The sequence below is a fragment of the Grammomys surdaster genome, unplaced genomic scaffold (assembly GCF_004785775.1).
Source record: "Grammomys surdaster isolate TR1022 unplaced genomic scaffold, NIH_TR_1.0 167, whole genome shotgun sequence".
Lineage (NCBI taxonomy): Eukaryota > Metazoa > Chordata > Mammalia > Rodentia > Muridae > Grammomys > Grammomys surdaster.
Genome location: NW_021604615.1, coordinates 13,144,690 through 13,165,373, shown reverse-complemented (window position 1 = coordinate 13,165,373; position 20,684 = coordinate 13,144,690). Strand labels below are relative to the sequence as shown.

General features: G+C 41.2%; 1 protein-coding gene across 1 annotated transcript in view; it reads right to left on the bottom strand.

The window, feature by feature from the left end:
• Positions 1-957: 957 nt before the first annotated feature.
• Agpat5 (1-acylglycerol-3-phosphate O-acyltransferase 5) overlaps positions 958-20,684 on the bottom strand; it is a 40,311-nt gene continuing 20,584 nt past the window's right edge. Inside the window, exons 3-8 of the mRNA XM_028766302.1 lie at positions 14,699-14,814; positions 12,747-12,836; positions 8,315-8,405; positions 6,286-6,447; positions 4,724-4,847; positions 958-2,625 (exon numbers count right to left, since the gene is read on the bottom strand). Of these exons, the coding sequence (XP_028622135.1) occupies positions 2,400-2,625; positions 4,724-4,847; positions 6,286-6,447; positions 8,315-8,405; positions 12,747-12,836; positions 14,699-14,814 (809 nt within the window). The 3' untranslated portion in view covers positions 958-2,399. The remainder of the gene's footprint in view (positions 2,626-4,723; positions 4,848-6,285; positions 6,448-8,314; positions 8,406-12,746; positions 12,837-14,698; positions 14,815-20,684) is intronic.

Sequence of the window (20,684 nt, the reverse complement as noted above, 5' to 3'; positions counted from 1 at the left end):
ACCTCATCACAGAATCCATCCTGGGGACAAACCTTTCAAATATAGTGAATTTTGATAATCCTTTACCCTGTTCTCAGTAACTTTATAAGTGTAATGAATGTGAAAAATATATTTCCAGGTCCTCAAATCTTCAAGGTGACCACAGAATCCATACTGCGAACAAACGTTACCAATATAAAGAATGTAGAAAGTCCTTCTCACAGAAATCATATTTTCAAACCTGACATAGCATGTGTACTAGAGAACAACCATACAAATGTAAAGAAGATGGCAAATCATTTAGCACAAACTCAAACCTTAGACCACATAGAAGATCTATGCAATAGACTAACTTGACAAGTAATTACTGTCCTAGTATTAATACAGAAACCTGTTTTTTACAGTGAGAAACATATTTGTAAGAATTCAAATAATGTTAAAACCTTACTCATTATCAGAGAACTCCCAGAGGAAAGCCCTGTACCTTATTAGGAATTGGAAACATTTTACCCAGAAACACAATTTATATTCATATTAAATAATTATTTAGAAAACAAAATATGAAGAAATCTCTCACCCAGTATTAATCTGACATCATTGATTAATAATGGTATAGAATTCAAGATCAAACAAAATTAGAGAAGTAGTACTTTAAAATATAAGGATTTAAGCCCCAATAATATTAATAACTATCTTTATACAAACCTGTTGCATAATATTCTGTATAGTTCAGTAGGCTAGAATATTGACTTTCTTGAGATATATTCTATGTGATTATTTTGTTGTTAGTCTTTTAGCTTTTTATAGAATATACATTATAGGAAATTTTTAATCTCAAAATAATCCCTTCTTTTTCGGGATTATCCATAAATATATTACAACTGTCTTCCAAAAAAAAAAAAAAAGAAAGAAAGAAAGAAAGAAAGAAAGAAAGAGAGAAAGAAAAAAAAGAAAAAACAAGAGGCAAATTTTCCCCAATTTTAGAAAAAAATTATTTATTGTGATTCAATTGGTCTATTTCAACTAGATCATTGGTATAGTAATTTTGTGACAAAAATTTGTATGAAGTTTGCAGAAATGTTACCTTGAATGACTAGTAGGCAATGACGCTTAAATTGCAACATAGAAATATGGCAAATCACACTTTAGAAAGCCTCCTCCCATAGGACACACCGTCCCACGACTCACAACAGTGTGATTTGGTCCTGGAAGGTAGCTCTGTTCACAGGGGACATGTACCAACAGTGTGGCTCCATGGAAATTAAAGAGAAATAACAAGTTTATCCAATCCTGATGTTTCTTGCCATAAACAAATTCACAACACTCTTGTAGTAGCCAAGGAGGCTCACGTCAGGGGCCAGGGAGATGCCCCTCTGAACCAGGGCAACACTACCTGCATCCCAACAATGAACAGCACCACTGGAGGACACCAAGCCAGCAAGCCAGGGCTGGAACAAGCAGCGAGCAACCATGAGCACCTGCACTCCAGACCAAATGCAGTGCCAAAGCAAAGGGAGCCAGGCAGAAGGCACGTGCTAGCACAGATAGGATGCTGGCAGACTTCCATCACCTTAGAGCTCTGTGGATGTCCATTCTGATATGAAAATAACAGGGACCCTCACATTTATAAGTACTTAACGGCACAGGTGCTGGGAGGAACTGACAGAGTAGCTCAGAAGCTGGGCTACTAAAAGCTCTGCCAGAGGAGACAGAGTCATACCAGAGCGTCAAGTCTATTCTGACACTTTACACATTATTCTCTGTAGAATAGGGGGTATGCAAATTAAGCATTTTAATAAATATTAGAAATGTTCATTATTTTGCAAATATAAAGAAAATTAGCTAAATAGAGCAATATAATAAAAATATACACTAGACAGATCTTTTTTGCCATGAATATTTCTCACCTTTTTCTTGGAACATCTTAACACAGCATTACAGTGTCTTTCATTGACTTTCAGAAATTAACAAAAACCCAGTATCACATAGCTTCAAAATATAAAATATTTTAGTATTAAGAGTCTGAGCTGGCAGGTAGTCAAATGGAAGATAAACAGTATAGCGAAACACACTGCAAACTAATGTTAAAATACAACCTTCTGAATTACAGACAGCATTCAATAATCTTGACAAGTGGACATTAATTCATGAAAACATTAAAAAAAAAAAAAAGCATAAACTCCACTTAGCTTCCATGTCTCCAGCAACCCCAGCACCTAAAAAGCCACATGTGTTCGCCCCAAATCAAATGCACGTTGACTGTGGTCACAAACTCTACTTTATCCAGTGTTCAATCATCAAGGTTTAAAAAAAAACAAAAAACAAAAAACAAAAAACAAAACTTCTTATTTAATTCAGGAAACAATGTGACACGATGTGTAGCCATCAGTAAGAGACAATGACTGCAGCCGGCTACCTGTTTATGCTTTAATAACAAACCACAGGCAGCCAAGGAGGGTCCCATACAGCCAGGTGCCCATATACAGTTTCCTTCCAGACTCCGTCATGAGCATGACAGCAGTCAAACTCCCCAAGATCAACACTGACGGTAAAGTCTTCTTGACACTTAGTCTGGAATGAACACTTTTCCCAGGAAATTTGTTTCTTCTTTCTGGATCTGGTGAATCATAGAATTCTATGAGCAACCTATGGCCAGAATGAAAAACAACAGAATTGAAACTTTCAGTCTGGGACACTTTGGTGTTGAAACAAACAAACAAAAACCATCTACTAGATACTGAGTACCAGCTGATCAAGTACAGCTCCGTAGAAGACCTGGATGAGTACAGCAACATCAGAGCTGGCACGGCAGGGTGCTCACTCCTTACAGTACGGACACGGTATTACACCCTTACCACATGGGAAATAAAAATCAAAACACACGGTTTAAGACATTTGATGAGGACTTCGGGGATTTTTAAAATAAAGATATGTTTATATACTTTTATGTGTATGGGTGTTTTGCTAGTGTGTATGTCTGTATACCAGGATTGTGTCTGGTGCCCACAGAGGCCAGAAGAGGGTGTTAAAGCCACTCAATTTGAAGTTAAATTTACAGAGCCCCCCATTGTGTGGGTGCTGGGAAATGAACCTGAGGAAGAGCAGCCAGTGCTCTTAACTCCTGAGCCATGATGGCTCCAGCTTCGTTTTTTTTGTTTTGTTTTGTTTTTAAACCTTCCACCTGTAAGTGGTCATACCAACCCGACTCATATGATGGATGACCTTCCAGCTTCTCTCCTTCCTCCCGTAAGAAGTCAAAGAAAAGGTCTGAGGTTGTAGCTCAATGGTAGAATGCTTGCCTAGCATGTGTGAGCCCATGGATCCAATCGCATAAAAATAAACTTTCAAAGAAGTGAAAGAAAAGAAATTCTTACAACATAGGAGTTTCCTCCTGAGGTGATTTGAATAAGAATTGTCCCCAATGGTTCACAGATGGTGACTATTTGAGAAGGATTAGAAGGTGTGGCCTTGTTGGAGGAAGTGTGTTATAGGGGTGGGGAAATGGGGGAGGATGAGAGGCTTTGAGGTTTCAAGAACCCATGCCAGGCTCAGCCTGTCTCTCTGGCCTGTGGATCAGAATGTAGCTCTCAACTACTTCTCCAGCACTATGTCTGCCTGCATGGCCCCTGTCCCCACCATGAGGACAGTGGACCGAATCTCTGAAGCTGTGAGGAAGTCCCCAGGGAAATGCTTTCTGTTAGAAGAGTTGCTTTGGTCAGAGTGTTTCTTCACAGCAACAGAGCAGTAACAAAGACACCTACCAAAAGCTCTGATTTCCATGAAGTTATAAAAGCAGACAGGGGGAATAGGAAAGGTACTTCATTCATCCTTCCTCTGATTTAACCATATAACATTACAGCAGCAGGACAGGGCACAAAAGCACAGGAAGTGCTCCTCCTTCCTTGTGAGCCACTTCCATGGGGTAACAACAGTGTGTGTTGTAACGGGACGTAATGCAAATGGGTGGGCGTGAAACACTGTCGGCTCCTTTTCTGAAAACATGTTCATATTAAGACACATAGGTCTTCTTACATTGTTCCCATCATCCAAGTACTGCTGAGGTGCTGGGTTGAACCGTTATGTCAGGTACAAACACGTGACAACACAAGGCACAAATCTAATATGAAGCTTCATTTTCAACCTGCTGTACTTGCAATAACTTCTACTAACTCAGGAAAGGGGACAATTTCCTCACGAAAATAAGCACTCCCTTCCTTCCCGCAACATGAGGTGCTGTGCTCACGTGCGCTTCGGTCTCTAAGCCCGCAGCCTCGTGTTCCCCGTGTAGCTGCAGAGGAACGGATCCTCTACATCTCACCACACAGCAGCCTACTGTCCAGAAGACACTGCAGGGAGGGCCACCATGACATGATTTTTACAGTGACTCGTGTGAGTTTACAACATGAGCACACAAGGATAGAGTAAGAGTTAACCTGAGGTCACAGACAACATTCTTGAAACAGAAGACTTTAGTTTCACTTCAGCTGGAACAAAAGCATCCCTGTTTACTGAGGTGAGTTGTCATTGTATAGAAAGCCAAACTGATGTAGGATGTTAAACTTAACTGTTAAACAAGGGTAATGCACCATTAACCATGTTACGTATTAAGTATGTAAGGTCTTGTCTATGCAAGTTTGACTAGTATTTCCTAAATAACAAAGATAAAGACAGCTCTTTCACACTGGTTACGATAGTGAAGTTAGCTGGACTGCCATGTCCAGATGGCGGAGCTGTTATCACGTACTTATCTTTTATCTCGAAGCGCTCGTGGAGCCACTTTTTCATGTGTTCTTGTTCCTCTGGAACTTCACTTCTGTCTATGCGATCAAAGTGAATATGAAGTGTGGGGCACTGTTTGCAGAGAAACTCTAACAAATAAAGAAATTTCACATCTTACTACTTTAGAATTAGTGATTATACAAAGTAACTTACAATAAAAATGAAACAGTAAGGCTAAAACAATTGAAAACAATAAAAGCTATGAACTTATGATTTGCAGCATTAAGCTGAAATTAAAAACTCATTAGCACACATCTCTTGTTACCCCCATGTTGGTCATCATGACTTCTATCAGCCAACCTTCCTCTAGGGATGTAAACATCAATAAGAAACCTATCACTCTGTGTGGTAACATAAAACTTCATTTTTAAAGTATTTAAAAGGTAAAATCTTTTACATTTTAGTGCTTCTCCTCACTTACTGTCAAAGCCAATCCCATCCATAAAGTATGTAAGAAAACTGGCTGGTTCTGACCATCACACTGCTTCCTGTTCCTGAAGGTGGAGGAAAGATGAGCACTAGAGAAATACTCAATACAGAAGGAGTGTGTGGGGCCAGGGAGAGAACATGTCTTCAAACTTCAAGTCCTTGTCACACTGGGGTGCAGACATTCCTTAGAGCATGTCTTCCATCGCATTTTCAGTAAGACATAACATTCTTGGCCTCCTGTTTACTAGGAAGCAGAGTTTCATCTGAAATCTCTGAAGAGTATTTACTTACTCTCCAAGAAACTGTAGTGTGGCAATATTCATACAGGAGTCTCTGATAGTAAGTGTTTGATTTTGCCCACCCCTCACCCCACTTTGTTGTTGCTGGGGGTTAAATCCAGGACCTCGTGCAAGGCAGACAAGAACTCTTCTACTGAGCTTCATCTCAGCCCTTGAGTGATTTCCTGATTTAGAATCTTCCTAGGTTCTTCAGCCTGACCTTGTCCTCATGATCTTCTCCCTCTTCCTCCTTAGTACTGAGATTATAAGAGACCTCTCTTGTATGCAGCAAAATACCATGTCTCTCTCTTCCCTGCCACACTCCTCTCTCTCTAAAATGAATACTTTGAAAGGAGCCAGAATCTTCCATCACTCCTTCTCACCTGTTCCCATGTTCAAATGTAGAGTCTGTGGCTACAGTTACCTCAACTATCCCCACTCAAAGCCCCCTGGTTCCATGACAAGGGCAATAGTTCTGAGTCCTTAAAATCTAGCACATTGGAAGAAGGCAACATTTCTTCTTGTAAATAATGACAATGTCCTCTCTAAACATGCTATAAAGAAGGCTGAAGGCAAAAGCAACAAACATAAAAGAGGAGCTGGGTGGGGAGTGCCAGGTGTAGTGGTGCTCAAGGCCAGCTTGGTCTCCACAGTGAGTTCCAGGACAGCCATGGCTTCACAGTGGAACCCTCTATTGAAAACCAAACTGAACCAAACAAAGCAAAAGGAACAAACAAACAAACAAACAAGAGCTTATGTCTTACCTGTACCGTGTGCTATTCAGCTATTCAGCTTCTAATACATTGAAATATGGACTCACCAGTCATGGACGGTGGGTTTGAGTATTTTCCTGACCCTTTCTCATTCCCTTCGTAGACCACTGTGACATCATAAATTGCATCTAAATGACTCTTCATAGAATCAAAAGCAACGTGAGTTGCCTTTATTCTTGGTGTCAGCACGTGTTTTAATACTGCAAGGCCTAGAAAGCAGATAGATTCAGTGTGGTCATAATTAGGAATACATTAAATTTAACATTTAAATTACTTATCAACTACCACAAATAGACAGGCATTGAAGTTTACTGCCCTACCCTCACACCTAAAATACTCTTGTACATTCCCATCTCTATGTAGGTCAACCCCACTGAGCATGTATCCATTAAACATCTACATGAATGAGACATCCTCCGAGAAGCTGGGAAGGCTGGTCCTCGGGAAGCTTATGACCCACTGGGAGCCTTCTCTTCGGTAAGCTCTGCCAAGAAAGACACTATGGAAGAGCAGCAGCATCTTGCTAAGCACACAGTTTTTCTTAGGACAGAATTCAGCATTCCCTTCACTCTCTTCTGCTTCTTCCTCTCCTGGACTCCAGCATGTACTTACAATTTCACAGGAAGCATAGGTCTTGTGATGTGCTATGAACAGTGACTAGGGAGAACGGGGTTTGAAGTCTGTACTGCCTCTCTCCAGGGAAAGTGGCTGCATAAGGAAGACCAGCTACAGGATGGTGGGACTGTCTACAGAAGAATTTTTAAAATGCAGGGTGGTGTGGGAAAGAAAACGATTCCCACAACCACATATCTGAGTTCAGTCCCCAGGGCAAAAGGAGTGTAATTTATTCACAAACTTGTACTGAAGTCTGAAAAGTCAACCAAGCTGGGAAAGTTTTCTTGTCAGCTAAGTCATTCGCCACTAGAGGCCATCTCGCCTCAGGAGCTTTATAGAATCACCCTGTGAAACTTCCAGGCTCCATGTTACCTTGAGCAGATTTTTTTCTTTTCTTTTTTCTCTAAGAGAGACCCAAGCTGGCCTCAAGTTTACGATGCTCCCACCTTAGATCCCAGAAGCTGCGATCATAGCTTTGCACCACCATTTCTGGCTCAGCCAGTATTTTTATGAGATCATTAGGACTGGAAGCTCAAAAAGCAGGTGAGATGTGGTGTCAAAATATGAAGAAAAAAATCTACAGCAAATTCTTGCCTGTCTGTACCTATTAACACCTAGCCCATTAATGTCTGCTTAATGCTACTAATGCTGTAATGTCTACTATGCTTCTAACTAAGACCTAGCCCTTCTGTGATTGCTCAGAAGGAAACGTCCATCCTAAGTCAGACAGTATGACCTTCTCTAGTCTTCACATGGAATGAATATGACCCGACCAAGTACTTGTCAGCTCTGAAGCATGATGCGGCACTAACTGTTCTGAAACTTGAAGTCATTAGCTGACTGATTCTTTCCAGTGTATATATACACACTTCCTGGGTGTATACTTGAAGGACTTGTATGAAAATGATGACCGCAATAGCCCATATCTTACGGGTTAATTTTAAAAGCTAATAATTAAAAAAAAGACGACTGTATCAAAAGGGAGACAAAACACACAAGCTCTGACCTTTGCAGAGTGAACAAATCCAATCTTCTTGGTCTTTCTACCTCTCAGCATTAGCTCAGCATCACTAACAGACTTGCCTGTAGTGGCCCTGACCTCCACTTTCTGATTACGATGCATGTACCTGTGCTTACATTTGTGCTACATATACATCCACACATGTGTACTTATGTTATACACCAGACTTTATACTGAGTCACTCAAATGTGTACTTTCTAGGCATTATCATTTACTTACATTTTAACTCAGTTCACAGCATGGGATAGATACGTGCTACAGCGAACCTGTGAGTCTAACCTCTCAGACACAGACTAATAAGAATAATACCTAACTCTGGTGAAGATCAGACATTTTTTTTTATTTAGTTCTTACAAGAAATGCGAATGGAGACTCTAAAGGAAACAAAGATCACTCTTCTTAAAAAGTATTTTTCTGAATACAGTCAAATCTTTACTTACCCCGCTGAGCAGCAAATGCCTGACTGGCTGAGAGGAGTTTTGTGTATGTTGCATTATACCTTGTTCCCTCTGGGAAAATCACAAGATACATCTGTGGACATAAATAAACTTTAGTTTGTGTGAGTCCATTGTTGTTACCATCAATTTAGCAATTCGAACTGTTATTGTTGAGGTAGTGTTTCCTATGATGAAATGGCCATGAACCTACATGGCTAGAGATGAAAAATGCCTGTTAGGTTGTAAAATATCCACCACAGGCTCAGTTATTTGAGCATTTGGTTCCCAGATGGCAAGTGCTGTTTTGGCAACTTTGAAACCTTTAAGACATGGGGCATCACTGGAAGACAAGGAACTCTGTGGGATGGGACCTGAGGTTTATACACTATCCCAGCTTCCTGCCCTGTTCCCAGATCCACAGAGAACTGAGCTAGAAGTCTATGTTCTTGCTGCCGAAGCTGTGCTACTAGGCCTTCTTAGTCATGGTACCCTCAAAGCACAAATCAAAATAAATCGTTCTTCAAGTTGTTTCCTGTTGGGTATTTGGTCACACTAATGAGAAAAGTAGTATAGTAACCATGCAAATATATTCACTTATTTTTTTTCTTATCCAGAGAAGACTCCTTAGAATCCATTATCACTATCAAATTTATTGTTGTTGTTTTAGAAAGAAGTGTTTGTGCCAGGCAGTGGTGGCGCACGGCTTTAATCCCAGCTCTTGGGAGGCAGAGGCAGGCAGATTTCTGAGTTCAAGGCCAGCCTGGTCTACAGAGTGAGTTCCAGGACAGCCAGGGCTACACAGAGAAACCCTGTCTCAAAAAGCCAAAAAAGAAGAAGAAGAAGGAGGAGGAGGAGGAGGAGGTGGAGGAGGAGGAGGAGGAGGAGGGGAGGAGGAGGAGGAGGAGGAGGAGGAAGAGGAAGAGGAAGAAGAAGAGAAGGAAGAGGAGGAGGAGGAGGTGTTTGTTTATGCTTAGAATTCCAGGAGGAAAGGGGCCCACCATGACAGGGAATTGTGGAAGCAGAGAGGAGTCATGGCATCAGGAAGAGTGAGAGTCCATACCTCAAACTTTGAGCAGGCAGGAGAGTTAGAACTGGGAACTGTGTGGGGCCTTAAAATCTCAAAGCTCTTCCCCAATTATATACCCTTTCCAGCAAGGCCATACTTCCTAAACCAATGTAATCAGTACAACTACATGAGACTGCCTTCCAAACGACTACACATGTTCTTGTGAGGGGATCTAGGCAGGCAGCACTCTTCTCAGGACAGAGTGCTAAAGGTCTGCAGGCTCTGGTTCCGATGGCTACCACCACACTTGGCCAAGAGTCAAGGGTTTTGTGTTTTTTTTTGTTTGTTTTGTTTTTGCTTTGTTTTGGTTTTAGATTTTTAATATTTTATGTGTATTTTGTCTGCATATGTATGTACGCTATGTGGATGTCTGGAACCTGCAGAGGTTAAAAAAAAGCATTGGATTCCCTGGACCTGGAGTTATAGATGGTTGTGAGGTACCATGTGGTTGCTGTGAACTGAACCTAAGTCCCCGGAAAAGCAAGAGGTGCTCTTAATCGATGAGCTGTCACTCCACTTCCAAGCGTGAAGATCTTAAAATAAAGCTTTTGTAAGGCGGGCTAAATGTGCTCATTTCTTTGCTATTGGCTTCAACCTGAAGGCATAAATTTGGTGTTTATCTTCTTTTTCTGTCATCGACATGAGGCAGGTGGTCACAGACTAGGAGATTAAACCTGAAGTGCCAGGCAAGAAAAGAATGGCCAAGGATCAGCCTGACATTTCTAGACTCTTCTCACATGAGATCCCTGCTCGAGGACAGGAGGAATGAGAACGGCAGAGAACAGCCGAGAGCGCCTGGCAAGCTGCCCTACACAGGCTCGGCTGTGTTCCAGCTTTCTGACACCTGTCCATACTCATTGCCTTATCTGCTGAACCCTTACTGGAAGAACCAGAGTCTCATTCTCTTCTATGATTATCTTCTCCGTAATTTTTAAAATACGTATTCGAGACACAAAATATCACTTTAAAGAGATGCATCTGCCTCTGATGGGAATGTAGCAATCTGTTTACATCAGAAACTGTTCACAACGAAAAGCTATTTAACACAATTATTAGATTTCTAAATATTTTTAAATGAGAGCTTATTACGAAATGATACTTTTCTGTTAAAGGCAGCCTTTCTCTATGAACTGCATGAACTAGTTCACTTTGTCACGAAGTCTCCATCTCATATTTCACGGTGAGAGGTTGTTAAAGGACTAGAGCAAGTAAGTGAAAACCTCGGACCGCAACCTGCATGCTCTGAAAGGTTCCTTCTTCCATTCTAGTTCAAAACAAAACAAAACACAACACAACTAACTAGAAGACACAAAGAAAGGGCAGACCATGAAGACAAGGTCAACAACCATGTACAAATGAAGCTGTTTCTTTGCTTCATAGATACAACCCCACAGAAGAAAACACAAGAAACTTTAATCATCTCTGGCTGGGTTGACTGGCAGGTTGGGAGGAGAGGGGGTACATAAATCTGTACCTTAACTTTTTTTTTTTTTTTTTTTTTGGTTTTTCGAGACAGGGTTTCTCTGTGTAGCCCTGGCTGTCCTGGAACTGATTCTGTAGTCCAGGCTGGCCTCGAACTCAGAAATCCACCTGCCTCTGCCTCCCAAGTGCTAGGATAATTCTGTCTTCTGAAGATGTATTTTTTTTTTTTTGTTTTAAAAAGTCTACTAAATTGTATTCCATTTCAAACTCAGGCATCGCCCTTCCAGCGCCGCACTTGCTCTCTGGGGAATGCTGTAATTGGAGAAAGGGCCACTGTTCATCTCATTATAACCGATTCCCACCATCTCCAAATTAGGTACGACTTCCTACTGTCCAAAGTTCTAGAAGATGTGGGGTGGTGGGTTGTGAGAAGCAGCTGGGTGCCTGGTCGAGCATAGGCCTTGAACCCTGAACCCTTATAGGTCAGCAGGTATTCCGCTCTGCTCCCAGGCCCTGGTTCTTTTCACTTAGTCTCAGTCCTCCACAGCCCCTCCCACAGAGAGGTCTATGGCCATCAGTCACGAGGAACAGTGCCTCAGGCTCTCCCACATGTCGATGAGGTATCTCCAAGCTCTCAGACCAAGCCAATAGGCGTTTTCTGCTGCCAGACCCTAACCCACGCTGAAACTGTATATAAGGGCTTTATTCAGGAGAAGTAAAGGTGTGCGAGAATCATCCCGTTGTCTGAGAGTTTCTGTTGCAAGGGCTGTAACACTAGAGCTGTAACACTTGGGAAGAGATCTGCTCTCCTGGAACCTGCCTGGGACACCAAGCTGCCTCCTTGCCAGCTAGCTGGCTTCTTATCGGCCCAGCCTGTCTGGCTCAACTCGGAGAGACAGGTACAGCACCTGGGAGTGACCGGTGGCAACAGTGGAGACAGGAGCAGAAGCAGCAGTGGAGGCAGGCGATCTCCCCTCTTTGCTTGCACTCTGTCCCCTTGGGCCGGACCCCCACAACAGGCCGGGCTGGAGATCATAGTGGGAAGCCTTCCGGAACAGGGGACCCACAGCAGGGCCTGCACCCTGCTTGCTCCCTTCTCCACTTCGCCTCCTCGGTCATTAACGGCCAGCTACAGCTACTTAGCCCAGCCCGCATGCCCCCAGCCTCAACTCTTCCATGGCTTCCAATAGCGCCTGGGAGCCCAGGAGTCTGAGACCAGTTGATCCCCACAAGCCTTCTCATCCGGGGGTCCCCATCCAAGAGCTCTGCACTCCCTCAGAACTTCAGACTGAGTACAAAGTTCTAGAAGATACTTTGAAGTAAACAACGACTGTGGCAGTCAATGCACAGCTCTGGCTGTTGCCTGGTAAGTGGAGGGCATGAGGGCATGAGAGAGGAAGGAGACAAGAACTCCCCCAAGTCCTCACCACAACCAGGGAGGGGCAAAGGGAAGAGGCAGTTGACAGTAGTTAGCATTCTTGAAATAGAAGATTTGAATTCTTTTTTCCCCGTTTATAGAAAAAAAAATCTGTAAAATAGTGACATGGAATGATTCTTCATTAGGAGATTCTTTGCTTTTTTTCTTAAACTTTAATTTCTACAATAAAAAAATCTAAATTTACACAGAAAGAAAGCAATTGCTTCTTGTAGAACTAAATCTCATGTGAAGGCTATCTTCAGGGCTTCAGTGTAAGGCTGTCACTGAGCTCCATCCTCTGCACACTACAACAAACCCTTGCTCCTCCTGACTCATTACTGACAGTTACTAGGGAGAAACCTTACAATCAATTGCAGCAATCTAACCTGACGGCCACGAGGACAGCACCTCTCAACAAAACCCTGAACCAGTTTCCTCATTCCACATGGGGTAATACATTTTCCAAATGGCCTTAGAGTTTAATTTCTTCAACCATGAACTGAGTTGAGGAATAAAAACAGCACACTTACTGGTGTCCCCGCATTCACATAGCTCTGAAGCTTGCTTCTCATCTCTTTATCATCAAATTTGGCACTTCGTTTTACATAAATTCCTCCATGCTGGTACATAGAAAAGAAAAAGAAAAAGAAAAAAAAAGAGCAATTATTCTTTAAGTAACTAACCACCATAGTCATTCAGGCAACTGTACTCTCTATGAGAAAAAAAAAAAAAACTACATTTCAGAACTCAAGCTACAGTTAATATTTAAATACTGTCAACTATACAATATATAACTGAAAATTCTATTTCTATAGAACCCAAGTAAAACTTCATGATGGACAGTACACATTTAATATTGTTTGCACTTAAAATACTTTTTTTCTTTAACAGATTTAGTTCAAAAGCTTTTTCTGATGGATCTTAACTCATTAGTTTTCTACTGTCATCAACAGAGTCAGTTAAAAGTATCCTTAAAATATGCACACTCCCAGATGCAGAGATGGTTCAACAGATATGAGTATTTTCAGAGACTGGGGTTCAGTTCCCAGCACCTACAAGGTCACAACCGTCCATAACTCAGTTGCAGGAAACCTAATGTCTTCTTCTGACCTCCATGAGCCCCAGAAATACATAGATACAAAAAATGCTCAAACACATAAAATAAATTAAAAATAATAAATAAATGAGGCCACAGAGGCCAGGAAGGAAGGATAGAAAATTAAAAAAAAAAATGTCTACACCTCTAACCTTTAAGGAATTGAAATATGGACTAAGCACCAGAAATACATATACACAAGGTACTCAGCTACATAAAATGAATTAAAAATGATAAATAAATGGGCCACTGGACAGGAGGGAAGGACATAAAAAAAATAATTAAAATAATGTCTACACTCACAACCTTTAAAGAATTAAAATATGGACTCTGCTACAGAGATTGGTGTGACATCATTATGAACTAAATTCCCCCCCCCCAACTCTTATATTGAAGCCTCAGCATCCACAGTGACTGTGTATAGAGACAGGGTCTTTAAGAAAATCATCACAGTTAAGTGAAATAAGGGCACTAGCCGAGGCCTGGCTGTGGAACATGTATCAAGGATATCCACATGTGGGAAAGGCCAGCTCAGAACACAGGAGAAGGCTGCAATCTATGAGCCAAAAAAGTCGGTACTGGGAGAAAGCAGCACCACCTACATCTTGATCTTGAGGAGACTTTCCGGCTTCAGAACTGTGAGAAAATACATTTTTCCACACTGAGTACTTCACATTCTAAGCTCAGGGTCTGGTTTTACCTCCTGTCGCTCACTAACTTTTGAATCAATTTCCAAACTTAACTGATTGTCAATTCTGTGCTTTTAGCTTTCTATCGGACCCCTAGGTATTTGTATTTCTGCTATTGCACTTAACTACACGGACAACCAGACATCCAGACACACACCAAGAACCACAAATAAGAGCAGGGGAGATGGTTTAGTTGGGAAAGCGTTTGTCTCACAAGTACAAGGACCAAGTCTGGATCCCTCAAATCCATGGAAATAGCTGGGCACAGCAGCGCACACTTGTAATCTAAACAAAGGCCAGGAGGCAGAGACAGGCAGGTGCCTGGGGCTCACTGGCCAGCTAGTCTGGTCAACTCGGCTAAGGTCTAGGAGACTGTCTCACAATGGAAGGTCTGAAAGCGACATCCACAGTTGTACTGAAAATTGTCCTTTGATCTCATATGCATCCCTATGTGCACACAAGCACACATATGCATGTGCACACATAGAAAATTCTAAATAAAAATACTTAAATTTAAAATAAGCCATTAAAAGTTGTTTTAAAAATGTCTGGACTAAGGATGTCACTCAGTAGCAGACACGTGACCCCATGTTCAATTGCTGGTATCATAAAACAAACAAATAAACACACACAAAATCATATATATTTTCATTAAATGGTGTTAAATTTGAAATAAAAGAACAAAGACAAAGGTTACCTGAGCAAAGTAGAACCCATACAATGGAAGCCATTTTAGCCCGTCTTTCAGTACATAGCGCACATGTCCCAGAGCATCCTGTCGGGCAGCCAGCATGTCCGCAACAATCCAGTCAACTGTAATGCAGAACCATGTCAGTACATCACTAGCCAAAGTCAACTCCAACTCTCCCCTCACAGGAACAAAAACTCTTCTTCACAGCACTGCCTTCCTACTATGTCCTGAGAATATGACTATGGAGGCAGAGGCAGAAAGCATACAGGCTCAGAACCAACCTGGTGTACTGAGCAAGACCCAGGCCCACTAGGGCCACATAACAAGACCTGGTCTTAAAAAAGCTTTTTAGTTTTTTTTTTTAAAGAAAGTATGATTAAAATGCAACCACATGGTGCCTCACAACCATCTATATGAAGATCTGATGCCCTCTTCTAGCATGCAGCCATATATGCAGATAGGGCATATACATTAAATAAATAAGTACAGAAATCTTTAAAAAGAAAGGCACCACATTGCATCTTTACTAACGACTTCCTGGTTCAACTCTTACAATACCCAACAAGGGTCTCCTGTGACTTACAATTGTGCTAGGTAGATATGTAGTTCTTATTTTGCAGCTTTTGAAACTGTGGGTTGCGAACCCATAAAGGGGTCACGTAAATGATTTCAGGGACCAAAAAAAATTGTGAATAAAAGTTTTTTAATAAGCAATGAGCAAAAATTAATTCAAAATCACATACATATGAATGAACAAGCCTCTCCCTCCTGTGCTGCCTTGTGCAGTTGCCACTGCATCTTCTGTTTTGAACACGCAACACACACGCTTCTTACTGCACACAGTATCACATATGGAATGCTAACCAACAGGTGACTCGGATTCAAGGCACTAGAATGTCATCAAGTACAGTACATTTAGTATATATACAGAGCTTTCTGCTCTTACAGAAACGTAATGGTTTAATGACAGAAAATAGTTAACATTTCATCACTGCCATTCCTTAGCATGTAAGTATGAAACCAGTACACTTTTGATTGTATTACATTAGAATGTTTGATTTTTTTAAAACTGCTATTTAATCATTGGCTTGAGTTCCATTAAATGAATTTTGACCTAGAGTTAGAATGGAATTTCAAGCAGTTTCTGAAATGACCCTAAACATAATTCTGCCATGTTGTACTATGTGTTTGTGGAAACAGCATTCTTAGGACTGACATCTACAAATCAAAATCCTGATGAATTCTGAAAACAATGAAATGTTCTACATCCTAGAGTATCAAATATTCAGCCAAAGTCAAGTCCTGACATACAAATTCATCCATCTCATAGTATGTATATTGCCTTTCATCTTTAATAAGTGCTAAAATTCTATGTGTTTAAAAATAAATCTCTCCACTGTTTATCAGTCAGTGTTTGATTATATTGCCCTTATATACCTGGGGTCATGTAAAAGTTTTATGGTGGGGTTGGAGAGATGGCTCAGTGATTAAGAGCACTGGCTGCTCTTCCAGAGGTCCTGAGTTCAATTCCCAGCAACCACATGGTGGCTCACAACCATCTGTAATGGAATCTGATACCCTCTTCTGGTATGTTTGTACTAATATATATATATTAAATCTTTTTTTAAAATTCATGCAAATAAACCCTTTCATGGTGAAATAAAGAGAAATAAGAAAGTTTCCTGAGAAGCAGAAAAATTGAAAACTTGAAAATAAATGGCTGCAGGTACCTTCCTTGTGAAGGAAAATAAGAGGTCACGAAAAGTCTGTTAGCATTTAGAGAAGAATTCAAGGATATGAACAGAAATATTGTTGAAGTGTATTCAGGGCCATGAAAATGACAACAAATGGAGTTAATTAGAGGAGACAATATCTAATTTAAATCAACAACAACAAACTATCACAGTGAGGCTGACAGTACAGGCCTGTAATCCCAGCTACTTGGGAGACTGAAGCAGAAAGATCACGAGTTCAAGCCGCACTGAGGTAACTTAGTGAGACGATGCCTCAAAATAAAAAAATAAAAGAACTTGGAGATGTAGCTCAGTGACAGAGTACATCCCAAACATGTGCATGGCCCTGGGTTCTATCCTAGCATGAAAGAAAGTTGGGGATTGGGTAGGGGAGGGACAACAAACTATAGTAAATATTATAAAGCCTGGAGTTTAAAGTTTATCAAAATGGGGTACTTTCCCACAGCTATAATGTAATTCTTGACCATTTAAAATTTTTTCATAATGCATATACAAATGAAATATCCTAGAATTTTTTCCCTTTAAATGGGAATAATCAACTTTCTAGAAAAATCTTAATTAACTGTTTTAAACTAGGGATTACAAAACACAGGTTATTTCTAGCTATATCTTGGAAATATAACCAAGTCTGTGAGAAGAGTATCTAATATAAAAGTTGTCTATAGAAACACTGAGAATTAGCTCTGTGAAGGCTCTATGACAATAGTTCTCACCCTTCCTAATTCTGTGACTTTTAATGCAGTTCCTCATATTGTGGTGACCCTCAACCATAAAATTATTTTGTTGCTACTTCCTAACTGTAATTCTGCTACTGTTATGATTTATAATGTAATATCTGATATGTAGGATATCTGATATGTGATCCTCAAAGGGGTTGTGACCCACAGGTTGAGAATGATGGCCCTATAGCGTTCACTGACCAGTGAATATCCTAGGTATAAATGAAATAAATAGGTAAAAGCCAAGTTTGGTATCTTTATATTTTGGACTCTGGTACACCTTCTAAAAATGATTAAGAAATATTTTAAAATATGTCATGCATAGAGGATAAATTACCTTGAACCATGACCTTAAATTTGAAAATTTTGGTAAAAACACTTAAGAAGTAACTTACAAGCCAGGCATTGTGGCAAGCTTGGCCTTTAATCTCAGAGTTGGGGAGGCTGAGGCAGTTAAATCTCTGTGAGTTCGAGGCCAGCCTGGTCTATACGGTAAGTTTGAGGACAACTGAGGTTATATGGTAAGACTTTGTCCCGAATAAAAAAAGAAGTACAGTCAAAGAATTCAATATAGATTGAACACTGTACTTATGCCCGCCGTTTCAGAGATAACACTGGATTAAAGCATAGAAGGGAATGTACTGCATTCACATAAACATCTGTATATTGTGTTCTGACAAGAATAATTTAATTTGGTTAAGTCAGGATTCTTCAGCCATATGGTTATCTAGCCATAAGCCATGTTTCCACTAACGTGAAGAGAGGAGAACGGACAAATAAACCTTACTTTCCTTGTCTGTATGGTTGTGTCTCACTAGTCTCTAATGCTTAGTGTTATGGTATGACACATAAGGGTTTATGCCCATGAGTCCAGCACTGGGCTATAGCCACCATCACTCACAGTACTAAATGTCACCCATATGCCAGGTACTGTACTGGGGCTATGATTGGAACTATGTGTACACTGCCTTGAAGCTTCTATCAGTAGATACCATTCAGATCCAACCAACAGGCTCAGAGAGCCTCGGTGCTCTGCCCTCTGCAGAGAACATACAGCAGGGCACACACAAGCAGGGTCTCCCAGACACAGAGCCGCCGGCTCTACGCCCATCTTCTCAACTACACAGTCTATTAGACAGGAAACTGTCCTCTAAACCAAGTGAAGAGGAAGCAGACAAGATGGAGGGGAGGAATCCCAATTCTGAAGTCCAAAGTTTATATAAGTAAGGATGTAGAGAGCGCAGGACACCAAGTAACAGCAGTGACTGAGACGAAGGGAAACGGCAGCTCTACGTGAGCATCAGGCCAGCAAGTATGAGGTGAGGGTGAACAGGCTAGACCAACAACAGTCCCAAAGCATTTACATTTTCAGAGGCTGTGATTCTTACGCTCTCTTTACCTAAACACATCAGCCCCAGGAACCAAAGGCAGCCCAGGCTGCTGGTTTGAAGCCTTTGGAAGCCTGGAAATCATGAAAATTCTTCCATGAGCAGTTTTATCAGAGGAGACTCCATGCCTTCCTCCACGGAATAGACTAACATGCAATTCTAATGCAGTCCAGTCATTCCTCTGCTATGTTCCCAAGTTGTGGTTTTCTTAAAGGCATTCAAAATGTAGTGTTCTTAGGTTGTGTTGCTCGTGTGTGTGTGTGTGTTCCACATTTGTGTGTGCCTCAGCAGAAGAGTTCTTGCTTAACATGCAAGAGGCTCTGGGCACTTTCTTCAAGTTGCAAAAAAAAAAAAAAAAAACAGTGCTATCAAACCCCAAAGGCTGGCTGTTATCAATCAGACCTAGAGCAGGTCACTTGAAGGCAGAGTCAGGGAATGTCCCTCTAGACTAAGAAAGGAATTGGCTTAGTCAGTGTGGCCTGGCTTGTGTGCTGTGTTCCCTTCAAATCTCACACACCAAGCAGGAATTCTTACCTGCTGCTCACTCACAGTGCTCCCCACCCCCCACCCCCTCTGTAAAGGAATGCAAAGGCAGCGTGGACAGCAGTGAAGTGGTAAGCACAGCTGTGCCTTCAGCTTCCCCAGCATGGCCCCAGGAGTGCTAGAGTACATGGTTCCACATGCCCTTGTAGGACTGCAGTTCCATTAAGAAAGTGATTTCCATAAAACTGAGAAGAAAGAAATGATGGGAAACTCTAGTTTCCTGCAATGGGATCCACCTCTGGTCAACAGAACTGCAGTGTGGACGATCCTGGGGCCATCAAGATACTTGAGCCAGGTAAAAATCCCACTCACCAGCAGGAGGTCAGGCTGTGGTGAGAAAGGTCAGCCAGTGTGTCTGGACAGGCTGGTTAGAAGCAGACAGTCATTCTGGGCCAGTTTGTGGTTCTACTCAAAGTCAAATGCAGAGTCTGAGCCAGTCTCATAAACACGATCCAGGATAATACATCTGATATCAAGATCCCTATCAAGCTTTGGAGTTTCGGCCATTGTTCCATCAGTCTGACTAAATTCACCAGTGTGTCAAGCAGAGGAAAACTGGTTTCAACTCCTTTACCTCTGTATTAGCTATGGTACTGGGGTGGGGGATGGGTACAAGAGCTACAATCCCGACAAGATGAGGGTGGGAGGAAAATGAAAACCATCAGCACAAGTGACGATCCATTCAGAATATCATCATGGTCGAGTTCTTTTAGCTTTGGGATGCTAGGCACTGAACTTTTCAAAGCAATGAAAATGAACCATAGAGGGTATGAATCCAAAGTAGCCGTGGTTCAGAAAATACACAAAGTGGGATTTTGGAGGAGGTGAACTATTTGGAGAATTAAAGCATACTTTAGGCAATCATTTGGCCTCTAGGCTGGGGCCCTGCACCTGTGAGGTACCTCATAGGGAGGACCTTCATGAAGGGACTGCAGGACTAGAGGCATAATTTTCACAAGTCATTGATAATGATTCAAAAAGAGATAGTTTTAAATATTTGACCTGATTGAAAGTAAATACAGTTCTATACTGGAAACTAATCTTGTGCCTTCTCTGATAAAAAAAAAAAAAATACCAAGCTAGAACTAAACCACCAGGATTAAAGAGGCAACAGGAACTACAGCTAACTGTAACAACACTGTCCAGGAAATGAGCAGTCAGACACCAGCATACCAGTAAGCAGCTTAATAATCAAACATATAGAGTGCAAACAGTGGCAGCATACAACTGTGATCCAGTACTCCAGAGATGGAGGCAGGAGAATTGTGAGTTTGAGGCCAGCATGGGCAACATAGCAATAATATGTCTCAGAGTAAATAAAAGGCTAGGTAAAGAATTAAGAATTAAAATATATACACTTGGGTCCACCAATCCCACTTCTAGAAATATAACTTACAAACAGAAAACTGAATAGACTAAAGAGTTATTCCAGGAAATGGAGGAGAAGAGAAGCCTTGAAGAAAAAAAAGAAAACAAAACAAAAACCCCTTACCTTTCACATTACTGACCTTACCCTCCCCCACAAAAAAAGTAAAATAAAATTGCAAGCCAGATTCAAAATTCACAGGAAAATCATGTTAAAAAGAAA